At 31.8% G+C, this 27,937-nt stretch overlaps 2 protein-coding genes across 2 annotated transcripts in view; one reads left to right on the top strand and one right to left on the bottom strand.

The window, feature by feature from the left end:
- Positions 1–921: 921 nt before the first annotated feature.
- LOC148308098 (uncharacterized) overlaps positions 922–27,937 on the top strand; it is a 49,374-nt gene continuing 22,358 nt past the window's right edge. The window contains exons 1-3 of the mRNA XM_088262275.1: positions 922–2,603; positions 14,223–14,296; positions 14,966–15,620. Coding sequence (XP_088118401.1) covers positions 1,637–2,603; positions 14,223–14,296; positions 14,966–15,620 — 1,696 coding nt within the window. The 5' untranslated portion in view covers positions 922–1,636. The remainder of the gene's footprint in view (positions 2,604–14,222; positions 14,297–14,965; positions 15,621–27,937) is intronic.
- Positions 19,769–26,169, bottom strand: LOC148308099 (uncharacterized). Its single transcript, XM_088262276.1, has 5 exons — positions 26,057–26,169; positions 24,469–24,672; positions 21,813–21,953; positions 20,475–20,573; positions 19,769–20,082 (listed from the first exon to the last, which is right to left on the bottom strand). The coding sequence occupies exons 1-5, from the start codon at positions 26,102–26,104 to the stop codon at positions 19,867–19,869; spliced, it is 708 nt and encodes a 235-aa protein (XP_088118402.1). The 5' UTR covers positions 26,105–26,169; the 3' UTR covers positions 19,769–19,866.

The raw sequence follows: 27,937 nt of genomic DNA, 5'->3' as shown, positions 1-27,937 counted from the left end.
TACAGATATCTCAGCATAGATACAGAAGAATATGGAAGTCTGGGCATTAACGGGGCTGTCGACTACGATATTTACGAACTGTCATAAGCTGGTTTAAGCGATCATTTTACATTCATCTTCATTTTGAAACCCCTATTCGCACCGCAATGGTGCATAGGGCACTGCATCATGTAAACGCAGTGTTATCTTGATAGTTAACACACGAAGGAAAGGTGATCAGCCCTCTGCCTCAAGTACCATTCCAGGGTAATATTGAATTAATATCAGAGTGAAAAATCACTTATTTTTATTTGACCCCCGCTGGGAATCGAACCCGGGACCTCCAGTACGGTAGTCGAGCGTGCTTACCATTACACTACGAAGGCGGACATTTTATACACGTGTAATATTCACCATTCTACACATTTCTCAAAAATTTTGGAGGTAATAGAAATACGAATATGATTAATCACATAAATTAAGTGGAGAAACCCAGATTTGTGAACAAGTATTTGGATACACTCAAAATTAATAATGTTAATATATTTAGTTAAAATGATAAATAAACCCCTAGGTAGACGACTCCCGGGCAGACCACCAAAGAGCTGGATTGGCAGCTGTGAATCGACATCGCAGGAGGCTAATCCCTCTTAAAAACAGGTCACAAGGTCTACACTAAGCAAAAGAAGAAGAAGAAGAAGATAAATAAAGTTTCAGTGTCTTCTGATGAAAAATGATTTAAAAAAAACTGAAAAAAACATCCTAAAAGAATTCCTGCTTCTCGGAAGAATGAAGAAATGAGTTCACGAATTTGTCAAGGTAAAAAGGGTAAAAATCGCGGTAATCTCCGGTTCAACTGGTTCAACGCGCCCGCAGTTCCTAAAAATAAAAACTGGGTAAATGAAAACCGTCCATTGAGTCCGCCGAGCAGGAACGCTCAGTGTTGCGTCGGCGTCGCGACGGAGTCACTTGGCGTCGGTGTCCCTCATTCACTTAATACTCACTAATACCCCGGCGACTCTTAACTGTGATTGTGGACATGTTGTACCGTTCTATTCCACTGTTCATATACTTTCCAAAACAATTAATAAACAAGGCATCAAATTATTGCTTGCAACAAGTGAGTTTTCATGTGATATCAATATAGGTAGTGCTGTGTGTTTATTCGTGACGAATTAGTCAATTTTCTTAGGTCGCTTCGATGGTTCGGGTAAGGCGAAATGCATACAAGTGAAATTAATAATAGCTTAGAATGATGTCAGTATTTTAGTCTCGGCTCGTTGTGTTGTGTGGACTGTACAATATGTAGGTACATTATGTAGTGTGCTGTGTACACGTGCTCCGCCGCCGACAGGATTCTCCACACTTGACTTGGCTACTAAATCGGTTCACAACATATTATTATTGGACTTTTATTCCCCTCGCTTTGTTTAAAGTTCGCCGACTTCGCCAGAATGGTTTGTTTATGTTGGACATACAAAAGTAGGAGGGACTAATTGGGATATCAGAATACTACCTCAGCGTGGAAAACGCACGATATTTTCCATGTGTCATATGATAAAGAAGATTGCTTGTTTTGTACACAGGTACAAAATTAGCGATATTATCTGAAAAATATTCATGTGATGCGTTAGTAAGATAATTATTATTTTACAAAATGGATAAGCCGTCGAATTTCAAAAGTGAAAATCAAGAATTAGTAAAAAGTAGAAAGAAATCATCAGATGCAGCTAGTGAGATCACCAAACCTGAACTATTGCCTCTTCATAGAAGAAGATTCGATGCTAAACACAAGGAGTTGCCTCGTGGCCTCACCGCATTACCACAATCTGAGCCAAACAGCAAGAAGCAGGATGATCCGCGTCAGTTTTGCGAAAACCTTTCTGAGAGGCTTCGGCTCGAAGGGCCCGCCTCGCCCGAACTCCAGTCTCTCTCGGAAAGATCGGCTTCGACTGCGACTGCCATTGTGGCTACAGACGAAGCCTTCGATCACCTGGACAAACTCTACAAGCTGATGGATCAACTTCTAACTTTGAAAGATCAAAACTCTAAGCTGCAGAGGAGAGTGAGAGACATAGAGTATTTGAGAAACCTTCAAGATATGCACAAGCAGATTGAGAAAGAGATACAGAGAGCGAAGACAACAGACATAAGCGTTCTAATCGGCGATGAAGCCACGTGCATGGACCTAGAGGAGGAATATGGTTACACAGAAGCGTTGCTGGACAGCATGTTAGCGGCAGGGAGAAACGCGAGTCTTAAGAGAGCAAAATGGAAGAGTCCATCGCGATCGAAGATCAGGCAGTCCATAGTCGGAAAACAGAGAAGCAGGTCCATGGGAGGCGAGGAGTTGGAAGAGGCGGAGAATTACAGTAGATTGGAAGTGCCCAGAGGAAGGCGCAGGGGATCAGAATTGAAAGGAGATGATAAGGCCAAGATTTCCAAGTGGACGAGAGTGAAGGCAGCTTTCAAATGGGAGAAGGCACACACCGGTGTGACGGAGGTGTCTCCAGCATTCTCGGCTCTTCCTGTCACCCCCCTGCTGTCTCCCACTCCTGGATCAGTATCTTCAGCCTCCTCAGTGGAAGAACTAACCGGTGCGAGCGGTGTGACGTGTGCAAGACGTAAGTATAACATTTTAACATCAAAATATGGAGTGAATATTTCTTTGATTTTATTTTTGTTCATATTTTTTATTGTTTTGACATTGTTCTTGAGTTTAATAATTGAAATTATGTAGATAATAGAGAAATCGTTTTATTGAAGACTTAGATGATTGTTATATCAAAGCAAAGACTAACGAAGTATTACTTCGTAATACGAAGTATTACTTACAAACATTTACTTATGCCTAGACATTAGTCTAGGCATAAATAAATGTTTCGGACAGTGTATCAAAAGAAAACAAATATCAATAATTTTCGGTAATGTGGCTGGGTGCAGTTTCACTGGTATTTTGTGTTATCAATGTGATGATTATTCATAAATGCATTAAACTTACAAATCTCGACAAATTATTGAAGTTTTACATCTTAAATTATAGTTCCTTCGGATATATAGTTTCCTCATAAATGGTGTTTTTCTAATATAAATATGCCAGTGGCAGTTGTACAGAAACAAATATTCAGTAAGAAAAACAAATTAATTATTATCAAGCTAAATATTTTAAAACATCGGTGTCTTGAAAATACACATTAAATTTCTTAACTTTGGTCCCCGAATACAATTTTATTTATTGCATTTAAAGTAGGTCAATTGAAATTCGGTTTTCAAATCGGGTTCTTAATCTGCCGTGTATAAACAAAACCGATTTGTTTTTCTAAGAAAGCGGTAAGAAAAATTAGGACACACACAAAGACATATGTACATGATGAATGTCACATGTACTTTTGATATTTCTAAATTAAAATAAAATTATATTTATATAATTTATACTTGAAGTATCCTTTTGTCTTTTTTTGAAGTAAAAGTGAAGTACTTTTTGTCAGCCTCCGTGGTGTAATGGTCAGCGTGTTTAACTACCGTGCTGGAGGTCCCGGGTTCGATTCCAAGGGGGGGGTGAAAATAAATATTAATGATTTAACACTGTAATATTTACTTAAATATACCCTGGACTGGTTTCTGAAGCGCAAGAGTGATCAACTTGCCATCATGTAAGTAATGATCAAGATAACACTGCGTCAATTTGATGCAGTGCCCTATGCACCATTAGGTGCGGATAAGGGTTATAATAAATAATACTTGAAGTACTAACTTTATGTTTTTCCATTTTATAATTCAAATGTAACTTTGTTTTAAAATCACTATAAATATTTTATTATAACTTAATAATAATGTCTACCAGTTTCGAAGCTAACCGCTTCTTTATAATCAGTGTTGATAAAAGCGGTTAGCTTCGAAATCGGTAGACATTATAATTAAGTTATAAAAAATTATTTATAGTGATTTTAAAACAAAGTTACATTTTAATTATAATTATATTAATAATCATACTACACACCGATGCCAAACGTGATGATGAGTAATGTTATTTAATGTAAGTTTTGTATTGACATTTGTTGGTGGAAATAAATTTTATATAATAAAACAAAAAACTATGTAGTTTTTTCCACATTTTTAATTTTTTTTTGACGAGTTGTATATTTATTTCTTTTCACTATTTATTACTTGGATGTGTAACATATTAAATGATACAAGAATAAAAATTGACTATATTTTTGTCCTCATCACTTTAACCTTTTTTTCTCTTGCAAAAAATGTCAGTAATACGTTTGCACGTTTAGGCATCGTCTTCTTTCTTCATGAGCCCTCTGTCCTCGACTGCTGGATATAGGCCTCTTCCATATCCTTCCATTTCCTTCGGTCGGTTGCTGTTTGCAGCCAGTTTCTACCGTCACAACGACTATGTCGTCACTCTTTTGGGATCTTCAGACGCCTCTTTTGTTCTCCCAAGGTCTCCATCTTAATTTTTTTGGGGTCCTGTATTGCAATATGTGATGCCCATTGCCATTTGAGTCTTGCCACGCGATCCATGATATCCTCTATTTTGGTTGTGTTCCTGATATTTTCATTTCTTAATTCTAAACCTGAACTATTATGGGAGTTTTGAAAATTAAAATCCTAAAATGTATGTACAATACATTAACAATGTACTCGTACGTACCGATTATTGTCAGAATGTCACAAGTATGTATATAATATGTAGGTCCTTTATTTATTTTTTAAATTAATGTTATTATAGTATTTACCAACAGCATACGTAAAATCCTCGGTAGTTTTAACGATACGGTAACAGGGGTCGCGAGCTTTGTGATTTTGATTATTGCGGTCGAAACAACCAACGATGTCATACTTGATGACGACACGAATTGTTCTTTTGTCTTGCAATTTAAATAAACATGGTTCTTAGCGTCTCATTTATTTATTTACAGGTTTTAACAAGAACTGTATTTAGAATTTTCTTATTTAAAATAAATAAATATATAATTTGCCAATTAGACCTATAAATATGATATTTGCTGACCTCTATTATAAGAAAATTATAATTCATCATATTTCTTGCAAAGATCTACCTTTATTTTTAAAATGAACTGGGTAACTTGAATACGAAAAAAATGTAATAAGACTATTTTCAAGCCTGTTTTTAAGTGAATGGTCAAAGTAAATACGTCAACAGAGATATAATATTATTTCATATTGCATGCTTTAAGATATTAATGCGTAAGTGATTCGGACACCCACGATTTGAAGAGTACAAAAATACAGCGGAGAGTATGCCAAAATGTTCATATAGAACCCATTATTTCTCCTATTTATATCTCGGGCACATAAAAACGTACTTATTTTTATTTAAATTTGAAGATTATCATGCATGCGAAATACTTTGGAATTCATATTTTTATTTATTTATTGATTTACTCTTCGAGTTGGCGGAATGTCGAAAAGCTTCATTGGCAACTTCATATAAAGTGGTATCACATCGTAGAGTTTTAAGTGTATGTCATTTGCTCTTTGTTTACGAATAATACGAGTATGTAAATAAAATTATACAAAAAAAAATATTATCGTCAGTATAATTTTACTAATGTAAAACTATACTGCAAATATCAACTTTATTGATATTTGCCACATGAAAATACAAATTATCATATTTTAATAAAGTTTTATAGAAAAGAGAAAGAATAGTGCACTAAAATCAGTTATAACATATAAAAACCTTTCAGTGAAAACTAAACTGGCTGAGTACTGGTTCCAACTCTAATCATATGAAAATTAATAATAACAAATATCTCCGAGGCAAAAAACATACTTATTTACCTATAATTATAAAGTTTAACTATGGACAATAGGTACCGACCTATAATTATATTAACAACTATTGTATAAATTACAGACTTTTCAGACAGAAACGAATGTACGTTTTTGAAGCAGTATTGACGTTATTTGAAATTCGTTACGTGAACAGTATTTGTTGAAGGTGTGTGCGCTGATATATTACAGACTCCAGAAGCTAAAAATAATACACCTCTTCATATTTCCACTGGAAACGTTAGTTTTTATTAGATCTGAAGATTTTTCAATACTTCTTTTGAAGCATTCCACAAAACAAATATCATTTACCGCGTTATTAAGTATTTTTCTTTGGTAAGATTACAATTTCAAAATTATTGATCGTATTGGAATGTACATTATTTACATAAGTACATACATATTTATACGAGCATATTTTACATTATATGAGATGTTAGTTTATTAATGTTTTTAATAATGTTTTTAATAACCCATTAATGTTTTTCAATATTCTTTGATAATTGATCCAATTTTTTGCTAGATGGAAATTTATAAAAATATCACTGATGTTTTGATAGATTCAAGTAATTCAATATTTTACAAATTGACACACACTTCTTGTTATTTCATAAAATTATTCACAAAAATAATATATCCCAATGTTTCTCTCGTTAAATGCAAATCTGTTATTGTTTTTCAATTTTAGAGTCAACTGTTATTGATTTTCCCATGGTAGGGTTTTCGACAAGGTAAAAAAAATATCATTAAAAAATCATTATATAATTAGATATGTAGGTATATTAAAAAATTATTTTTTAAATCTATCCATATAACAAGAAATTGCCATGTAAATATTTTATTTTAATACTTTATTTTTCCATGGATTATTAATAACACTTTTCGTAGAAATATGTAAAATCAATTATCGTACTTAAAGAGTCAAATTACAACCATATTTTATCTTGCCATACAATTTATAAAAATATATATTGTGATTTAACAGACACGCTAGCGACTTACTACCTTTTCAGCTGTTAGAATTGATTAATATTTAAATAATTACCGCAATGCACGTAAATATCTTGCTGAAAACTTTATATATCTCTCAGATCATGGTCTATCATTTCGTTCTTCCCAAGAAAGAACACTTTCCATTCCTTGCCATAACACATATTTTTTCAGCAATTCTTTCTCTGTCCAGCGGCCAGACTATGGAATTAGTTACCTCTCTTTGTAAAAAATGCATCCTCTTAAAAACTTTTATAAAGCGTCTGAGACATGTCCATCAAACTTCATCCCTTAGTTTTTCTCTCTGTCTCCTTCCCCAAACTCCCCTTTTCATTTGCCTTCCTTATTATCATCAATTTGTAATTTATGTTTTTTTTTTAAATGTTCATGTACTATCTACCCTCTGATAGCAAACAGCTATAATATAGCTTATATTATAAGGTATCAAACGTTTTGACCAATATCACTAGTCTGATTTTGGTCGGTGGGAAGATATTACTTTTAAGCAATAAGCCCTCCAATGTACTTATTTATTTTCTGTACATGAAGTTCAAATAAATAATTTCATGATCATAGCTTTTATAAGGTTTTATACCATTAAGAATAGGTCTAATTCCTTTATTTTATTCCTTAAAAGTGCAATAAACAATAAATGCATCCCTAGTGAGAAACCTGCATACAATTTTATGGAATGTGATAATTTAGTGTGGGTGTCGAATTTAATTACTCGATAAATACAACTATTTCGTTATTTCGTGGCACCGGGCCAAGCATTTCGGGGTTTATGACTTTTCGCTATTGCAATGTCCAACATTTTAAGTTGAACTGTTTACGGTAATCACTATTGTGACATGTGTCGCACAAAAGGAAACTTTTGTTTCAATGGATAAAAATGATCATCTGGATTTAAAAGTCATTAAAAGAAGATGAAAACAAGCAGATGAAACAAAAATCAATCAACTAAATATCAATGATAAATATGGATATTCATTTTCATATGAAATTGAATACACTAATAACACAAGTTACTTGTATAGGTACGTATACTATTTTGGCATATAGAAGATTCAATTTGTTTTCATTATCTTAAAATTTATTTAGACGTCTTTAAGGGTATATACATAATCGGTACGCAAAAAGCCAAGCGTCTTATCCGTGAATGATTTTTGTTTAAGAATTTGTATTGGAATTTGGCGTATAAATATGTTTTGTCATATATTTTTTTAAACTTCTTACCTTTTAATAACTCTTTTCTTTTCAAAACCATATATTTATTTCGAGTTTCTCCATTTATAAGTTAGGTCTGAACATTCACAGGTCTTACGACCTGTCATGGACTGGTAAAGTGTTCACTTTACAGACGTGTAACAGTCACCATTCTACCCATGATTGACAACCAACAAATCTAGTCATAGATATATGATCCATCTCATGATGTTCCGTGATTAAGTACACAACAGCCATCTATGTTTGATCCAGTATGATTGATTGATGTAATGATCTACCAGACTGACATTGAACATAAGAATATTGAGACAGAAAGAATAACCGTAGGAATTATTACTGTGAAGTTGTGCCGCAGCGTGCGCGTTTCAAAATTCCGATTTCTCAATAATATTCACAAATAAACATATAATATTGAACTATTTTTTAGTGAAAAATATATTTATATTGTTTCTGCCCATACAATGTTTACTAAATTTGAGATGGACCATTTTTGCAAAAAAGTCTTCAGCAATTGTAGCATAACATTTTGAGTGTGTCCAAATACTTGTTCACAAAATCTGGATTATCTCCAATTACAGGAGTTATTTTCATATTATTTTTTGACATCTCATCTTTGATGAGATGTCAAAAAATAATATGAAAATAACTCCTGTAATTGGAGATAATCCAGATTTTGTGAACAAGTATTTGGACACACTCAAAATGTTGTAAATAAATTATCTGGTCAAATTATAAGCTTAATAATAAAAATGAAAATGGTATTTTCTGGCGTTTCTCATGTGTGTGATTATAATCCAGGATTCGGATCTCACATACTAATATAAGAGTTTCTGCTTAATAAAAAGCTTCTTTACATCTCACCAATAGATGTCTCTAGTGAAGTTCTAGTGATTCATGAACAAGGTTTCTAAATTGGTTCATATATATAGAACTTCCAAGAATTTGAGTAGTGTGGTTGTCAATAATGGGTAGAATTGGTGAATGTTACACGTGTGTAAAGTGATCACTTAAACCAGCCTATGACGGTCGTAAGCCCCGTAAATGCCCAGACTTCCATATTCTTCTTCATCTTTGATGAGATGTCAAAAAATAATTGTAGCATACATATAAGAAAAAATCCAACACTAAAACGATTAAAATCCACAAATCCTGTGAAACCCGCAGGATTTGTGGGTCAGGGTTGTAATTTCCAAAACGTAGTTTTATTTTTATTGTACTTTATTGTCGTTTTTCTGTCGTTCTGCCACCTTGAGCATTTTATAACCTCATCATTTTTGTAACATTCCAAAAATTTACCAAAAATGAAAGCATTATTACGTTTTATAAATAACGCGACATGTGACATTATATCACCGGTTTTTGGAGTTGTCAGAAGGCCAAATGCTGTTATGTCTCCTGACAGTAGCAAGCTTTTTATTTTAATGTAAAAAGAAAGCAAACTGGAATTTTCTTGTTTGCAAATATAGAAGAGTGTCATGTGTCGTCACATTACTTTTCAAGCAACTCCGTTTATCTACATTTTTGCGTAGAAGGAAATCAAGATAGGAATGCAAATAATAATAATAATAATATAATTTCCATTCTGTATATTGAGCTTAAATATGTGTATGTTTAAATATATGTAGTTTAAAAATGAAGCAACTAGGATGTAATAAATAATTAAAACCTTCTTAATGTAGATACTTCACAAACACTGAAATCAAACAATGTGTGCATGTTCCATTTTATTTGTTTCCCATTTAATGCGCAATATACGATAAATCGCAACTTAATTTTCTTTAAACCCAAGTAAAATTTGACGCACCTAATTGAGTTTTTTGTTTAAAATAACGTTTTTGTATTGAAAAGTAAGTTTTTCTTCGAAATAAATGCATGGTTTTGAAAAGAAAAGAAAGAGTTATTGAAAGGTAAGGATTTAAAAATAAATATATAAAGGTGGAGACTGACCGGAGCATTTCGTCGTAACGTAACATTCGCGGCGAGCATCCGACTTTAGAGGGAGTACTCGAATACCTTTAAAATATTTTTTCAATACACGAGTACCTATATTCTAATAAACAGTAAAGTTTCAATAGAATGTATATATTTTTTAATTAAATCGTGCGCAGAGATACGTCCGGCTTCTCGCGCGGCTGATCGCATACTGATAATTTTTTTTTACAAAATACATATTTAAATAATACAAAATAGTTGGTAAATATAAAATACATTTCAAATATAACGTTTCTACCTGTCTAATAAAGTAGATACTTATGTTTAGAGAGGGAGTTCGTTTTAAAATTATTATTAATTTTTTTCAACAAAGTAAATTAAAATAAAAATAAAAAATAAACAAAGTATATTAAAAATAAAAAAAATATTATTTGGTATGGAGTCTAGGTAGGGGTGAGTCTTTTATGTTTTTTTTTATTATTTTAGTTTTAAAAATTTGATAATTTTCTATAGATTTTAAGTTTTCCGGAAGTTTATTTATCTAGATTGATAGTTCCCCTTAACCGGACTAAGCCACATCAACGCGAGGCCGAGTACAGCTTGTGTACAATAATTGTTTTTTTTTAGCAAAGCACCCAAAATTGAGTGATATATTATAATTGTTTGATATGCCGACGAAATAATTAGTAGTTTTAAAAAATAGATATCTAATTAGAGTCACGTATATCTTTTTTGGTATGGGAATATGTAAGTTTAGGCATTGTTTAGGCATTGTTTTGAACGTGCTCTAAATGTTTCTAAGAAAAATTAAACCAATATTTCAGGAGTTCAGAAAATCAATCAAAGTTTATATAATTAAATGAAGTATGTAGACTTAATAAAATCGTTTTCAGGATAATACTTTGAAGATCCGAATCCATTCAGCTTTCCCCAGAATTTCGTGGTGAAATATTTACAATTCCGATTTCAATTCCTGAAACCATTACGTTGACCAATTTTAAATAAAACAAATTCCCAATTTTTATTATCCCATCTGCTAGTCTGTCAGGAGCACACGCTCATACCAAATACCAATGGCGTAATTCTGGAAATGTATGGTTTATCTATCAGTAAGTAAATATTTGCGTCTCAAAGGCACAGGGAAATTTACAAAATACTTATGGAAAATACAAATTCACGACATGATGTTATAACTTCATCAGTCAGACTATTCCTGTAAATCGTATAAAAGCATTTGTTCGGGTCAAAAAATATAATGAGCAATGCATTTCGTATCAATTTCTATTTTTAAGAGAACTTTCGTAGAGTGACCTAATGAAACAAATTTCAAAGAATTGATTTAATCTGTTTTTTTTTTGTTGACCTACGGTATATGGTAGAGAAAACAGTAGTTCAACAGATGGCAGATGCTTTATCATATTAATGTATTTATTTACTAGTGTGAGAATTTCATTAATAATAACATACCTTTGTACAATAATTAGACATCTTTTGAAGTATATGCTTTGCTATCATGCGTGTAACTGTACCTAACCGCAAAAAATAGTCGACCATATAGAAAGTCAGTAGAATATGCGTAATTACAGTTTTAATAAGGTTCAATCTACTGAAACCACTGTCTTTTTTTTTAAACTTTATAAAACTTTGTAAATTAAGTTGACGCATTTGAAATTTGGTCCCAAATGTTGTAAATAATATTAATATGTCTCTATTTCTTATTTTGTTCCTCCTTATCTACTCAATAAGGTGCCACATTTTTCCCTATACATATATCGGCTGTCCAAAGTTAAAACACAATAAGGAAAATTTTTTTGTAGTACGTTTTTTTTGCATTTTTGGACTTAGTAGAATCTACTTAGTCCAAAAATGCAAAAAATAAACGTACTACAAAAAATGTTCCTTACTGTGTTTTGAGTTTGGACAGCCGATATGCTTCAGAGACATTTATTGAAAATTCTAGTAGGAAGGTACATATTACGTATGTAAGTTTATGTTGATGAATTATCAAATCTTAATTATAAAAAATAACTATAATAATTAAAATCGTAAACTAATATAAAAGCAAAGTCGGGTGCATGAACTTTTGCTAGGACAAAAAACAAAATTACAGTTTTTTGATCGCAGCGACGATAATAGAAAACAAAAAGGTTTTCTGGAATTTTACGTAAATTTGAAAATATTATATTTGTAGCGGAGGGGGCGGGGGTGGTAAAATTGAGATATTTTTCTTTCTTTCGGGTATTTAGGTTTTTTGCTCCAAGCTCTAGGACTCCAAGGCGCGAGGCCCCGCACATTCCTATGTCCAACAATTCCTATGTTAACAGTCCTGAAAAATTCTTACTCAACTGTTATTTAATTTTGATAATAAGCAAAATATTATTAAAATAATCTACTTTAAAAATAAAAGACGAAAAATACATATACACAAGTTAGAAAGAAATCCTGGAAATCTAATTAATTCATAAATCAAGGGCCAATAAAGTTATACTGATATTTAGTTTCTTAAATGTTATAAATCTTCCCTTTACCAACATGCCGATAACAGCATATAAAATATAAATAAAGTACCTTCGCCTCTAATTAAAAAAAAACAAAGAGCCAGCTCTTTGTTTTTTCATCCAGATGTGTTATTTGTTGAAGTAAAATGTTACAAATCGTTTGTGGGATGTATTATATTGGAATGATAAATTCGTTTTTATTTCCAATATTGTACAAAAAAGTGATTAAAAAAAAAGTTTGAAATTGATAAAATGTGATTGTCGTTAGTGACGTCACATAATGCGTGTTACATTATTTTCTAGGTGGCAAGTTTTCCGACTTGGCGCCAGCATTCATAACCTTAAAACATGTATTATATTATTAATTTGCCCCATTTTCCGGATTCGCCCGCCTTCTCGGGCCGGGGCACAGCCCGTAAGACATCAGACAGTTTGTCTGGCCGAAGATCGCCTCTATTATGAACGCCATATGCCATATCTATTGGAAAGGCGGGCATTTGTGACAGCGCCGCCATTTTGATTTGTTTATTTTCGAGCTCGACGGAAATAGCGCGCGCTATTTCCGGCGCCAACTGGCGGCAGCTGAGAGCACTACGTACAGATTACTGATAATTCGTGAGTAGGTACCTACTCCTACTTCAATACAAATTAAATAGGCATTTTATTACATACAAATTAATTATGACTATGATATACATAATAATGAAACAAAAACTTTAAATGAAGGTTCCATTGAGAGATTAACTAAAACGAAAAGACTTTATAACATACAAAATCTATTTGCATATTTAGCAATTTTATTTGATGTTAAATGGTTAAAAGCAATGGAGATTAAAATTACTTTCATGGCAATTATAAGAAGTAAATATAAAATTATTAAACATAATACAGTAAACTCTCATATAACATTAAGATAGGTAGGTACCGTGTTATCGGAGGAAAGATCGTAGGGAGTTAATATGTTAAATTATGTTTTTACATTCTAACAAGCGGAAATCACTGAAATGAGTCATTATTAAATTGAAATACAATTTAAAAACATAAAACTTCTATAACGTTCTCTCCGATAATGCGTGATTTAACTCAATGTTGTAGGGGGGTTTACTGTATTATGTTTATGTTCTTAAATTTAGCAATGCGAAATTCTTAAAAATATATTTGTCTCTGCTGGATATATGACGTTTTGGGTATGTGATTCATTACCTCGTAATTACAGGTATGTAACGCATAGTATAGGGCACTTTAGCCATATACAATTTAGTTGTTAATAAAGAAGCTTTAGTAGTAACATAAATGGTATAATTACATACGATAATGAATCGTTTTGAAAATTATACATATAATACGTATTTTTTTAATTTAAAAAATGCACCATTATATCGGAGTCATACAGGAGAAAATGATCAAGTGCATTTTATACAAAAACGTGATCATTGACTATTTGCTATCTAACTAGCTTAATATTGCCCTAAAAACATCCCAAAGGATTTTAAACTCGGAAGTATAATATATTGACTTATTAAAAATGGCTAACTGCATTGATGATTATTTTGTTGCCAAGCAAAAGTGACTTAAATGGCCCTTTAAACATTTTACGTTTACGTTTTGTTAGTTGGTCACTTTCTCCTGTACGACAACGATATGTAAAAAATGTATTTTTTTTAAAATGGAAATAAATCAATGTTTTTTGAGCCTCGGCCAGAGCCGGATACAGATTGTTAGTATATAATTCATACTACGATTTATATGATCATAATTGATTGATTTAAAGATCTTCTTTGTTTTCAGATGAAAGTGCGAGAAGAAGTCGTTCCCTGGATAGTTCTGTTACGTTAGATCCGTTGTCTTCACAAATTCCAAATGTACGTTAAGTATACATACAGTTATATATATTTCAGAAGAATCCTCAAAAAATGTTTGATCATACTATGGTAGAGGTAATCTTAATGTGTTAAACTAGAGATATTTAAAAAAATATCAACAAAAAGATATTAATAATGGTTATTTTGGAAGAAAATAATGTTATTAATATTATAAACTTCTAAAAGAGTTTTTGAAAATAAAGGAACAAAAACATACTGAAGTCTGTCTGTCTTATTTTAAAAATTAACTTTTTTTTTGACATCTCAACATAGATCAAGAAGAATATGGAAGTCTAGTATTTACAGCGCTTATGACTTATGACTTGTCATATGTTGGTTAAGTAGTCACATTGTAACGTGCAACATTCACCATTCTACCCATGATTGACAACTACACTACTCAAATTTTTGGAAATCCTAGATATATAATATGATAAATCTCATGACACAGTACATATAAATTGAGATGTCAAAAAAAGTTAAAATAACTCCTGATTGGAGAAAACCCAGATTTGTGAACAAGTATTGGGACATACTCAAAATGTTGTGAATAAAAAGATACGTTTGTATCAACTTTTTGCATTCTAATATTTCAAATTTTTTATTCATTTCGTGAAATTACTAATGCATGCGTTTGTACATAATCTGAAAGTGTTTTTTGTTTCACAGGATGATGAAATATCTAGTCCGTCTAGCAGTAAGTTACACAAAACACCTTGGGGCAAAATGAAAGACATCATTCAAACCAGAAAAGAATCTGTAAAGAAGAAACAGAATAGGAACAGTATCAAATCGAATTCCGATGGAAAAACTAGTGAAAACCATTCACTATCAGACGGAGGGTGCATTTCTCATTCCGAATCGGCCGAAATATTACACGACTTCAGTGCCAAACCTCCCAAAAGAAAAACATCGAGCCAAGAGAAGTCAGAGACTTCACCGCATCAAGAATCAGAGGTGATGAAGAGGACGACACCCACATTGACTGTCACTATGCCATCGTCGGAAGAACTGGCCAAGGCGAACAAAACTGCTGAATCAAAGTTGAAAACGGATTTGGTGAAATGTACGAGTCAGTCTTATGTAGGAACGCAGACTGAACATTTGGCTCTTAGGAAACAGAAGAGTCTGGATATGGTAAAGAAGCCCTTCCCTAAATCACAGTGCAGTGGAGTACTAGACTCTAGTGACGCGGACACTGGATCACCTGTCGCGCAAAGAAGTGATTCTAAGTGGAAGAAAGTCAAGAAAGCTTTTTTGACGTCTGCTTCCATGTCCACTCCATCCAGCCCGTCGAGACATTCAGCATTCTTTGCAGATTGTGGTAAGACTTGTTCAATTATCATTGATTTCCAGAAATAGAGTAAGTTATTAAACGGGTTGTGGTCCCGTGTTAAGTGTCGCGGACTCTTGACTCAAAGTTTCTGGGTTCGAACCCACTGTACCACAATTTGATACCTTTTTTTAAATATCCCACAAAGGCATGGCGTGTGTGTGGGTATATATTTCATTTTTGGTTATAATAAAGGAAACTGGAAAGAATACAATACATATCAAAAATATGAAGAAGGCGCTTTAAATTACAATAAAAATAAAATTGTTTACCCCCTTAAAACGAACTGAGTAATTTATTATTATTATTGAATATCACTTACCTGACCCCTGACTCGGGAATAGCCTATTGCTATATGAAGCTATCATGTTACTCTGTTATTCAAGGATATCGCCAATGAGTCTCAAACTAAAATAGTATTATTTGTAATGTATGTGATGGGCATACGTCTCATCAGTGAGTGTTGCTTGTCTGGTCTCCATACTACAGCCGCGTCTGAAGAATGCACCAAATCCTGACTCACACGGCTTTATTTACAGCTCCCAACATTTGAGAATAATTTCTGGTGACATCTACATCCGCCGATTGCGACTGATCAAATATTTTTTCTATTTTTTCTCGTGTATTATTTTAATGAGTGTATGAAAGAGGAGTCGATTCGGGACGCTTAGTTTATTGCGATTGAAATTAATGATTTTTATATTTTATTTGTTTAATATAATTACACGTTCCGCCTCCGTGGCGTAATAATTGGTCTGTTTAGCTACCGTGCTGGTGGTCCCAGGTTTGATTCCCAAAGGGGGTAAAAATAAATATGACTGATTTTACACTCTTATACATATTTATTACCCTGGACTCGTCCCTGAACCGCAGGAGTGATCACCTTGCCTTCATGTTAGTAACAATCAAGATGACACTGCATCAATACCATACAGTGCCCTATGCACCACGTGTTAGTTAGTTAGTCTAAATAAGAACTAACGTATGATTTGATATACAGGAGACTTTTGTGAACTGCTTTTAGATAACACTTTGCTACCATTTTTTTCCTCTCCAGACTTGAATATCCGAAATAAATTATGTTAAAATTAAATTTGTTTCAATATGTACGAAGTTATCGCTGTGTCTAATGATACTAAAAATACCTTCCAAGTTCATTAGGAAAGAAAATTACGTATGTATGAATTACATCTATAGTGAATAAAAAACAGAAGAAATCTGTCTAAAATAATTTATTTTAAAGCTAATTAACCATTGCATGCAATTACGTGGACTTGATTCTTTTGCGCGCCAATAAAATATATGCTTTTCTTGTTATTTGGTGTTCTTGCCAAATGCTTGGAAAGTTTGTACAATCAACCCGACATTCAATTCATAGCAAACATGTCGCTCACTCCTTTCAACAACGTCACATATAAAAAAAAATCGACAATTTCCCGTTGTACATGTTTCCGGAATGTCCAGAAAATGTACTTTATCCCAGCAAAAGCAGCATATTTTAAATTAATACCTACCCGCTACGGGGCAAAAAGTGTTGTTTTTGCATTTTGAAGAAAAGGTATTGTTTAATTTTTTTTTAAATATACTAAATATGTTTTAAATGGAGAAAAAACCTTCAGGTTTTATCTAAAAAGATATGTTGCACAGAAAAAAGTTCAATAAGTAGCTTGAAATTTATTTTTAATACATTTTAATATATTTTTAAACTTTAAAATCGATCTCCTGAAAAATCAAGATTTTTGATATATGACGTTTTTGAAAGGAGTGAAAGATGTGTCTTGTAATCAAATATTTACCATCCACTTGAAAAAATAAAAGTTTTAAAACAACAACAACAAAAATCTTCACGTTTCTTCTTTTTGGTAGGTAAATTGGACGTATTACAAAACAAATTTGACGTTATATTGTATTTTATAATGAAAATTAGGATTTAAAAAAAACGTAATCATGATTTGAAGTTGTATTTAAAATCTTGTCTGAAAACTTCAGTACACATCGCCCGCAATATTTTGGACAATAAGACCTTCAAAATTTAATGGTCAGCAAAAAAACGCTACCGTATTTTTCGACCCATAGAACTTTTGTACACTACACGGAATATACCGTCCGGCAGTCCAGTTTTTTTTTTTTAATAAAGCGACTACGACAGTTTAGCATGATCGAATTTACGCGCACCGATCAAGCGCACCGATCTGAAGAAAGACGGCCAAAAGCACGAGCCAATCCAAGCCAATCATCCGTTTTATCGTGCTAACCGGGCTGCCGGACGGTAAAATTCTTGTAGTGCACAAGCACCCATAAGACAACCTTAAATTCATAGGAATTTTTTTCGCAAACTCTATTATGAATATTCTCGTTGCTAGCCTCTTTTTTAAGAATAAATAAATATTAAAATCAAACATAAAATTTAATTTTCAAAATTCAGGTCGTAAAATTCCTCGAAAATCGTATAAATTTGGCATCAAAAACACATATACAGGATAAAAGTACATCATAAAAAAATGTTACTTTCAAATACATTTTTTGGCACAAGCCGTGACTTTTATTACTATAACCATTAAAATATTCTAATGACATTTTTACTCGATACTATATTTCAGCTAGTAATTTCAATATAATAGTATTTGGAAATATCACGGAAATATAATTTAGATGAAAACATTAATTTTAAAGTAAAATTTTACTTGGTTAGTACCACTTTTTCTTAAAAAGTGTGTACCATATATATAAAGATAATTAAATGAATTAAAAAATAAATCTTCGATTAATTTAAGAGTGAATATTATTCGTGTTATATTGTTATTATTATTTATTTAGACGCTGGATTATTCACCTTACGAATGCTTTCGCTCACTCCTTTCAACAACGTCATATATAAAAAAGACTTGATTTTTCAGGATATCGTTTTTAAAGTTTAAGAATATAATAAAATGTATTAAAAATAAATATCAAGCCATTTATTGTTACTTGTTACTGTGCAGTTCTTTTTAGGTAAAACCTGAATGTTTTTTCTCCATTTGAAAAATATTTAGTATAATTAAAAAAAAAAATAAGCAGTACTTTTTCCTAAAAATTAAAAAACAACACTTTCCGCCCTGTGGCGGGTAAATATTAAGTTAAAAATGTGCCGCTTTTGCTGGGATATAGTACATTTTCTGAGCATTCCGAAAACGTGCACAACTGAAAATTGACGATGTTTGAAATATGACGTTGTTGAACGGAGTGAGGGATATGTCAATATTATAGGTGTCTCAAATTGAGATGAAACTTTTTGCGTTTTTGTTTCATATTTTTTATATGAAAGAAGATTTATATAGAAGTCTAAATATCACGGGGCTAACGACATGGTATGTCGTAAGTCTTAGGATGCGCAGACTTTCATCTTACAAATAAAAATATTATAAAAAAAAAGATAGATGTTCCATCTCAATTTGAGACACCTATGTATAATATTAATAGTTTTAAAAGATTGTAGGATATATTTCTCACTGTATTATATATAAAGTTAGATAATAGTTACTAAGGGTAAACTCGCAATCAGTATGCGATCAGTAACGCTAGAAGCCGGTCGTGTCTTTGCTCACGATTTTATGAAAAAATCCTTTATTGGAAATGACTTTTTTTCAAGAATTGTACTGAAAAAATATTTTTATAATTTTTATTTAAAACGTCTCCGCCTCCGTAGTGCAATGGTCAGCACGCTCGGCTACAATTCCCAAGGGGGTAAAATAAATACATATAAGTGATTTTTTCACTGTAATATTTATTTAATATTACCCTGGACTGGTACCTGAAGCGGAGGGCTGATCACCTTTCCTTCATGTGTAAACGATCAAGATAACACTGCGTTTATATGACGCAGTGCCCTATGCACCATTGAGTGCGGATAAGGGTTTTATTATTTCTATTATTATTTAAAACTCCTTACTTGTCAATAACTCTTTTCTTTTCTTTTCAAAACCATATGTTTATTTCCAAAAAAACTTATTTCATTCAATACAAAAATGGTATTTTAAGAAAATAATTCAATCACGTCGAACGTTATTTGGGTTTAAAGAAAATAAAGTTGCGTTCATCGTATATTGGACTTTAAGCAAAAAATTAAAAGTGAATAGGGTAATACTACATATATTTTAAAAGATTTTATCAAGAACTACATATTATATTACATTGGGATATTCAAATTTATATAATGAAATGAAAATGGCGAAAAAATAATAAGGTATAATAATATTTGTTATTCTAACTGAATAAATTTTTGGTTGTTTCCGTTCGCAATGCATTCCTTGATGAGTTCGACGATTTTTAATATTTCATCCCTAGCCTTTAGAGCGGCTTCCTGGATGCATCCTCTGGTCTCCAGGATAATAGAAGCTAACTCTTTTTGTCCTTCATGTATTGCTATTCCCAATTTCTGAATGAGTGCTGCGAGGGCGTCTCGAATTGGCTGACCCTGTTGAGTTAAGTTACATTTTAAATTATGTATTTTGTAGTCACATTTTAAAGTTTGAATTTGAGTACAATTTCATATTGATGTTTAATTTTTTATTTTTTATTAAACCAAAGGCTAAAAAGCTCGTTTTTGAAGATTTGGATATTGCATATAATTAAAAATATATAATATGCTGCAGCCACTTTGTGGTGATATCTATCCATTTACAATTTAAATTTCATTTGGTAAATACCATCGTGTCTTAAAATCTATTGAACACGTGTTTTGATATACACCACATAATTTTCAAACATCGAAAGTATCACGATAGATTTTAAGAAAAAGTGATATTTACCAAGTGAAATATAAATAAATATTTATTAATATACATTCACAAAAATATATTTACAAACCTTTTCGTGAACGCAATTTATAATTGCTACTTGATCTCCTGGGTATGCAGCGGAGCATTCTTCTATCAGTTTCTTCGCTTCATCAATTTTATCTCGTATCTATAATTTAAAAACAAAGTTTTATTTCACTCTATGTTTCCCATTTATAACATTAGATAAAAAAAATACTGTTTCACTCCACTTGATTAGTTCGTGCCGGTTAAAACTAAGTAAAATATAGAAATTTGACTAATAGTAACTGTCAATTTATGGTTACGATTGGGATGATATTCGTTACTTTCTCGATTTTTATTGATTTGTAGGTGCCAAATTGTCAGAAGCCAGAAATACGTAATACGCCACGTACATTGATTAGCATAATAGGCTTTAAGCATTGAATTAAAAAACCGAACGAAGTAACAAATTCGATCGAAAAGTGTAGGACAATAGAGCGGTTCACTAATATTTTTTTCTTTTACAAAGTTTACCAGTTCCAAAAAAAAACATTTTATTTTATTTTATTCCTACATAGACGCGGATCACAACAAATATTCTTTAAAAAATCTATATATTACGTTTGATAGTTAAAATTATTATGTTATCTCTAACTCCTGTTAGGTACTGTATGAATTAAGCTAACAAAGCGGGTGATTTGATTCCCATTTAGAGTTTAAATACTCGTATATAAACATATTAATCTTCAAAAATATAAACAAATTATCATGGGCTGCACGCTACAGAGATAAACATATCAAAACAAGTAAACAAATGTGTATCGTTTCAACTTTAAATATATGATATTATCATTTAGATCGGTTCTATTTTACAATCGCAATGTGACTACCACTGCCACGTGTCTCGCGCAGGCGTATCGTTATTTTAATTTTTTTTTTCTCTTCTATATAGTAATCTCAAATAGAGTTAGACATTTTTGGCCAAGCTAAAAAGGCTCAGAGGGTCAATCTGGCATAGAATGGTTGACTTTTACATATCTGCTAGTCAATAATATTATTACTCAGAGGAGCAAGAATGCCCGAAATAGACTAAAATTTAAAATCCATTTATAAAGCACAGTTTACTGTGAAAATAAATATCAAAATACCATGCCATGTGACTATTGAATATGGTGGGTTTTAGCAGTTTTTTGACCTCGATATTTTTGTCTGAACTTGAAAGAACACTCAAATTGAAAGAAAACAGAACAATGGATTTCGCACAGCAATATCTAAAAATTGCCTTTATTTTGAACAGATTTCTAGATTTTTTTAAAGACATAATAAAAAAAAACGTTAAAACTGATTGAAATTAATAAAATAATAAATTGAAATTACATGGCTATTATTTTATTTATTCTCAAACCTGTTCTTTGATTTCCTGTATTTTCTGTACAAGAATTTTGAATTTTTTTGAACCATTTTCAATACAGATTTCAATGGCCTGTTTTGTTTTTTCAATTATTTCACCGATTGGTCCTGTGTGATTAATGATGCACAGTAAAGTCTAAAAATAAAAACAACATTGTAGTAAATAAATTAAGTGGTCAAATTATAAGCTAAAATAAAAAAAATTAAAATGATATTTTCTGGCGTTTCTCATGTGTGTGATTATAATCCAGGATTCGGAACTCATACTAATAAAAGAGTTTCTGCTCAATAAAAAGCTTCCTTTCATTTAAAATATTGTTCACAAATTGATCACTGAGTACATAGTAAAAGGTGCCATAGTTCTGATATTTTTTAGTAGGTTTTCAAAATTTCGACATATTTTCGTTGAAAATTTCGTCAAACAAAATTCATTGGGTTGTATTTGTTATGTTTGTTAAAATATATGAATCCTAAGTGCCAGTAATTAACTAGGGTAAATGATGACTTTAAATCGATAAGGGTAGTATACAGGGGGAAAGAATGCTGCTGATCCCTTATTTGTATGGATTGTTTGTTACAAAGATAAACTTTTATCCGGATCAAGGAATTGAAAATTCTTTTCATCTCACCAATAGATGTCTGTAGTGAAGTTCTAGTGATTCAAGAACAATGCTTAAAAATTGGTTCATATACATAGAGCTTCCGAGAATTTGAGTAGTGTGATTGTCAATAATGGGTAGAATTGGTGAATGTTACACGTGTGTAAAGTGATCACTAAAACCAGCCTATGACGGTCGTCAGCCCCGTAAATGCCCAGACTTCCATATTCTTCTTCATCTTTGATGAGATGTCAAAAAAGAATATGAAAATAACTCCTGTAATTGGAGATAATCCAGATTTTGTAAATATGTATTTGGACACACTCAAAATATTGTAAATTGAAAATGAGCTTAAGTGGTGATTGGATTTTGTATTTTATCAACGCATACATATGCAGGCAATGCTACGTTGCGTTTAATTTGATAATGCGGTGTGTTTGATTTGATCAAACGTTTGTGTGCAGGTACCTTAAGACTTGTTGGTCAAGTCGTAAATAAACAGGTGGGATGTGATTTTATATACGTTTTTGATCAAAATAAAAGTGATTTATAAAATGTGTTCTGTGCCAAGGCTGATGTTCCGGAATAATGTTTTTTTTCTTCTTCATTATGAACAAGTTAAATGTATACGGTTGTTATCTGTGCTCAAATGCTAGTTTATTTTTATTTCAATACTTTAATTAGCCACTTATGAGAACTATGAAAAACCATCTGAATCGTTAACATTTATGTTTAGACAAATTATTTTTATGGGAGTTTTATTTTCTCTCTGTGTATTTGAGAGATATCATTTTAATCTAAAGCTACAAAATATTATTTCGAGAAATAAAAATACTTTGTGTTCTGATCCACTCACATTTTTATTAACCAACTAGTTTCGGCAACAACCTGTTGCCCTCTTCAGGGTTTCATTTATTACTAAATATATATATAAAAAGAAACAGTGTACAAGTTGTTGGGTTTCAAAAGGGTACCACCCCTACCCTTTTGAAACCCAACAACTTGTACATTGTTTCTTTTTAAATATATATTTAGTAATAAATGAAACCCTGAAGAGGGCAACAGGTTGTTGCCGAAACTAGTTGGTTAATAAAAATGTGAGTGGATCAGAACACAAAGTATTTTTATTTATCGAAATAATATATCAATATGATCCACAAAGTTAATGCTTTTAATATTCAAAACATAAAGCTACAATGTTTAAAAAGCTAAAGAATTAAGAACATGTTTTTAATAACAGTGGAAGTCGATAGTAAACGACTTGTCGTAAATTATGATTTTTTTTCTACGATTTTTTTAAAATTTTCTTCATTAATTTTACACATTTTTGTAAATTACAAATAAAAATTATAATAAAATCACTTTAGAAAATCAGTAATCTCTTGCTGTTTTTTTATAGTTTTTTTCAGAGAGTAGGATTTTTTCGGGAAACGTAGCTAACGTGATTTTTGCTGAATTAATTGTGATTAGAGTTTTTGTTTTATTTATGTACGAGCGACCATTCACGATAATAAATGAATATAGCAAAAGTTACATTCATTCATTACATTTATTTCGGATCTATTTTGGTTGTGTCAACCAAAATATTATTTGACAGGAACTTTAACCCTTACTGGTCCAATGTCGAGTCTCATTCGACATCGATTTTTTGCTCTCAGGTCCCATGTCGGATGTTATTCGACATTTTTTTCATCATTAGTATTATTTATTTAAATTCCAAGCTTACATTTTTGTCACTCGTATCTATTACATCAGTATGTGGAGCAAAGGACAAAAGATTTTTTTTCCAATTGGAATGAAACTGTCTACCTAGTTTTTTTTTAATTTTGGGGGACTGAAAGGGTTAAGCTTTCTTTCTTTTAAAGTTTATTTTAATTTATCTTAGAGTGCTTGTATGTGTTTACTACGCTGGGCGCCTTAAAACAAAAATGTCGACAAAAAAGACCCGCAGTATATTCGAATGCGCGTTATAAAAGACGCGTTATAACCAGTTTCTACTTTACTTATTTTTATTGTCTATTTAAAGGTATGGAATAAATATTAAATTCTTACCACATTGTCCAATTTTCCATCTCCGACTGGATCAAGCCCTTCGTAGAGGAAGTTCTCGATGTCGTCCTGATTGTTTCGGATGGATCTCTCGTAGTCATATTGATCGAACAGGAGATCGGCGCGAATGATGGTCTCCGTAATGTCCTCTTCTAGTTTTTCAAATACGTCATTCTTAATATGAGCCGGAGGGAATGCGTAAGAACCCTGAAAATAAACATAATTTAAAGGTTTAACTTATATTTTGTGCACGTCCATTGGTACCAAGATCAGGTCTAATAAGACGGTATTGAACAAGATCAGGTTAGTTTAACAGTATCAATATTATTTATTTTGTTGGACACTGGATTATTCACCCTACGGATGAGATATCAATTTTAAGGTGTTTTATGAGCATACCAGGGCTTACGACCTGGCTTTTGGCTATCTTAAGCGATTACTTAATATTATGAAAGAAGATGGAAATCTGAGCATCCAGGGCTTACGACCTGGCATTTGGCTGGCTTAATAGATCGCTTTACACACTTGTGTAACATTCACCATTCTGCGCATTACGTTACACAAGCATATAAAGTGATGGTTTAAGCCAGCCAAATGCCAGGTCGTAAGACCTGGGATGTTCAGACTCACATCTTCTTTCATAAAAACGACACATGTTTCATATCAAGTTAAGACACCCTTAATTTTAGCTGATACCCATCTCATGCTTCGATCAGCTACGGCAACTACTGTGAGTAAAGTAATATTACTAGCTCGCATTCAACACACTAAATTTGGCGAACATGCCTTTGTTGTTGCAGGCCCAATGGCGTGGAATGCTCTTTCATCGAAAGTTAAAAAACTAAAAGCTCTCCCTACCGCATTTCTAGGTCTGATTCAGAATCATGAAACTCTCTTGCAAAGCAATTTTATTTTATAAGCTTATTTGTGAAAATTAATACAAACTGTGAGACAAAATTGCATCCCGATTTTTTTGTGAATTTACATTTAATAGCTTTCAATGTCCCTGTCACTGCCAATGGAAATAAATACAAATTTGAAAGAAAATATTTTAAAAAATGTTGAAAACAGTGAGAGTGAGATGATCTTAATTTCATTCATTTTACTTTCCTTATAAATCAAGGGTAGATTTTTATTTTTTGTTTAAGATGTACTTAGTAATTACCACTATTTCTTAAATTCTATTGTGATACGTGTTTCGATGCATTCCGCATCATTTTTAATTACCGTATGACGCAGAATGCATCGAAACACGTGTCGCAATAGATTTCAAGATTTAAAATTATTTTAAAAAATTATTTCGAGAAATAAAAATACTTTGTATTCTGATCCACTCACATTTTTATTTTACCTACTAGTTTCGGCAACAACCTGTTGCCCTCTTCAGGGTTACATTTATAACTGTTATAAATGTAACCCTGAAGAGGGCAACAGGTTGTTGCCGAAACTAGTAGGTAAAATAAAAATGTGAGTGGATCAGAATACAAAGTATTTTTATTTCTCGAAATAATTTATCAAGATGATCCACAAAGTTAATGCTTTCAATATTCAAAACATAAAATTATTTTATTAATTATATCACATAGCAAACCTGAAACACTGCCGCTACTATCAAAGCAACTAGGAACTTTGAAAACATTGTTTTAAAAATACAAAGATCAAAGAAATGGAGTTAAAACTATAGATTTATTTGCAGACAGTTCTTACAGAACGAACTAATGGATTAAGTTGTATGCAGTATAGAGAAAGACTCTACTTTTATACTATTCGCTTTGAGATATGACTTTATCTTTTCACTTTTCTTAACAAGAAAACGCTTATCTTACGACACAAGCAAATAAAACAAATAAATAATTCTCAATTATTGATTTTTTACCCTTACGTTTCAAGTGGAGATTGTGCACTCACTTTAAGTGATGGACGTTCTATATTTTTCCATTTATTTATTCACGTACTTGACAAAATGCAGCAGCATATGGCAAAATGAGATATATAATTTTATTTATTGATTTTATCTGGAAATTTATAAGTATGTTTGTTTACAGTCATATTTTCTAAATAGTACTTTAGTATTATCTTCAAATGCCATACACTTATGATATTATAATGAAAAAGATTAGCTTAAGATCTTAAAAAGATATTGGTGATTACAAACGATTTTTTTTTTTAAAGTTTAATAATAAAATATCATATATTTTTTTTACTATAACTCCTTAATGGAGAAACCCAGATTTTTTAACGAATATATGTACACATTAAAAAAAAATAGAAATATTTGTGTTTTTATTACTCACACAAATATTTCAATTTCATACTATTTCTGTGAGCCTAAGCGTCTCATTATTAGAAATAGGTATCAACTTGTGGGATGAACCGAGAAACTGTAACTCAAGAGTCCGCGACACTAACCACGGGACCACAACCCGACAAAATGTTGCGAATAAAATAACTGGTCAAATTATAAATTTCATAAAAATTTTTAAACATATTTTCAAGCGTTTCTTAATGTAAAATAATCCGTCAGGATCGTGCAAATATCCAAATTAAAGGCTGTTTGCTAATTAATCGCTTCCTCAATCAAACTATAGATGGATTAAGTGAATTCACACGCACATCGTCATGAGATTAACGATATATCTAGAAGATCCAAAAATTGGAGTAGTGTGGTTATTAATCATGGATAGAATAGTGAATTTTACACGTGTGTAAAGTGATGATTTTATCAACCTATGACCGGTCATCGGGCCTGTAAATATCCATATTTTTATTCACCTATTATATACAACTATAATGTAGCATATATCGCTCACTCCTTTCAAGAACATCATAAATAAAAAATCATCGATTTTCAGTTGTGCATGTTTTCGGAATGCCCAAAAAATGTACTATTTCCCAGCAAAAGAGGCATATTTTTAACTTCATATTTACCCACTACACGGCAGAAAGTGTTGTTTTTGCATTTTGAAGAAAGGGTATAGTTTAATTATTTTTTTACATATACTAAATATTTTTCAAATGGGGAAAAAACCTTCAGGTTTTACCTAAAAAAACCTGTGTTGCACAGAAAAAAGTTCAATTAGTGGCTATATATTTATTTTTAATGGATTGTATTATATTTTAAAACTTTAAAAACCTTCTCCTGAAAAATCAAGTTTTTTGATTTATGACGTGAAAGGAGTGAGCGATATGTAGCTGCATATACTAGTTGTATGTAGTATATACATAGTTGGATGGACGCTCGATTGCGAGACTGGCGTCGCGGGTTTGATTCCCGTCAATTGCAAAATGCATTCAAGAAAGATTTATTTTCAATTAGTCTGAGTGTGTGTGATGTTTTTTTTCACATTTACCTTCCCTATCCTTACTATCCTACCTACAGGCAAGCATCTAAAATAGACGCCTTGCGGGTTATTTAAAAATCATTTTAAAATAAAAAATAAAAAAACTGCGATTTGTAGAAATACATATTCTT

The sequence above is a fragment of the Brachycentrus maculatus genome, unplaced genomic scaffold, assembly GCF_059751285.1.
Source record: "Brachycentrus maculatus isolate JH-2025_06_01 unplaced genomic scaffold, ASM5975128v1 h1tg000176l, whole genome shotgun sequence".
Classification (NCBI taxonomy): Eukaryota; Metazoa; Arthropoda; class Insecta; order Trichoptera; family Brachycentridae; genus Brachycentrus; species Brachycentrus maculatus.
This window is presented reverse-complemented; position numbering and strand designations above follow the sequence as displayed.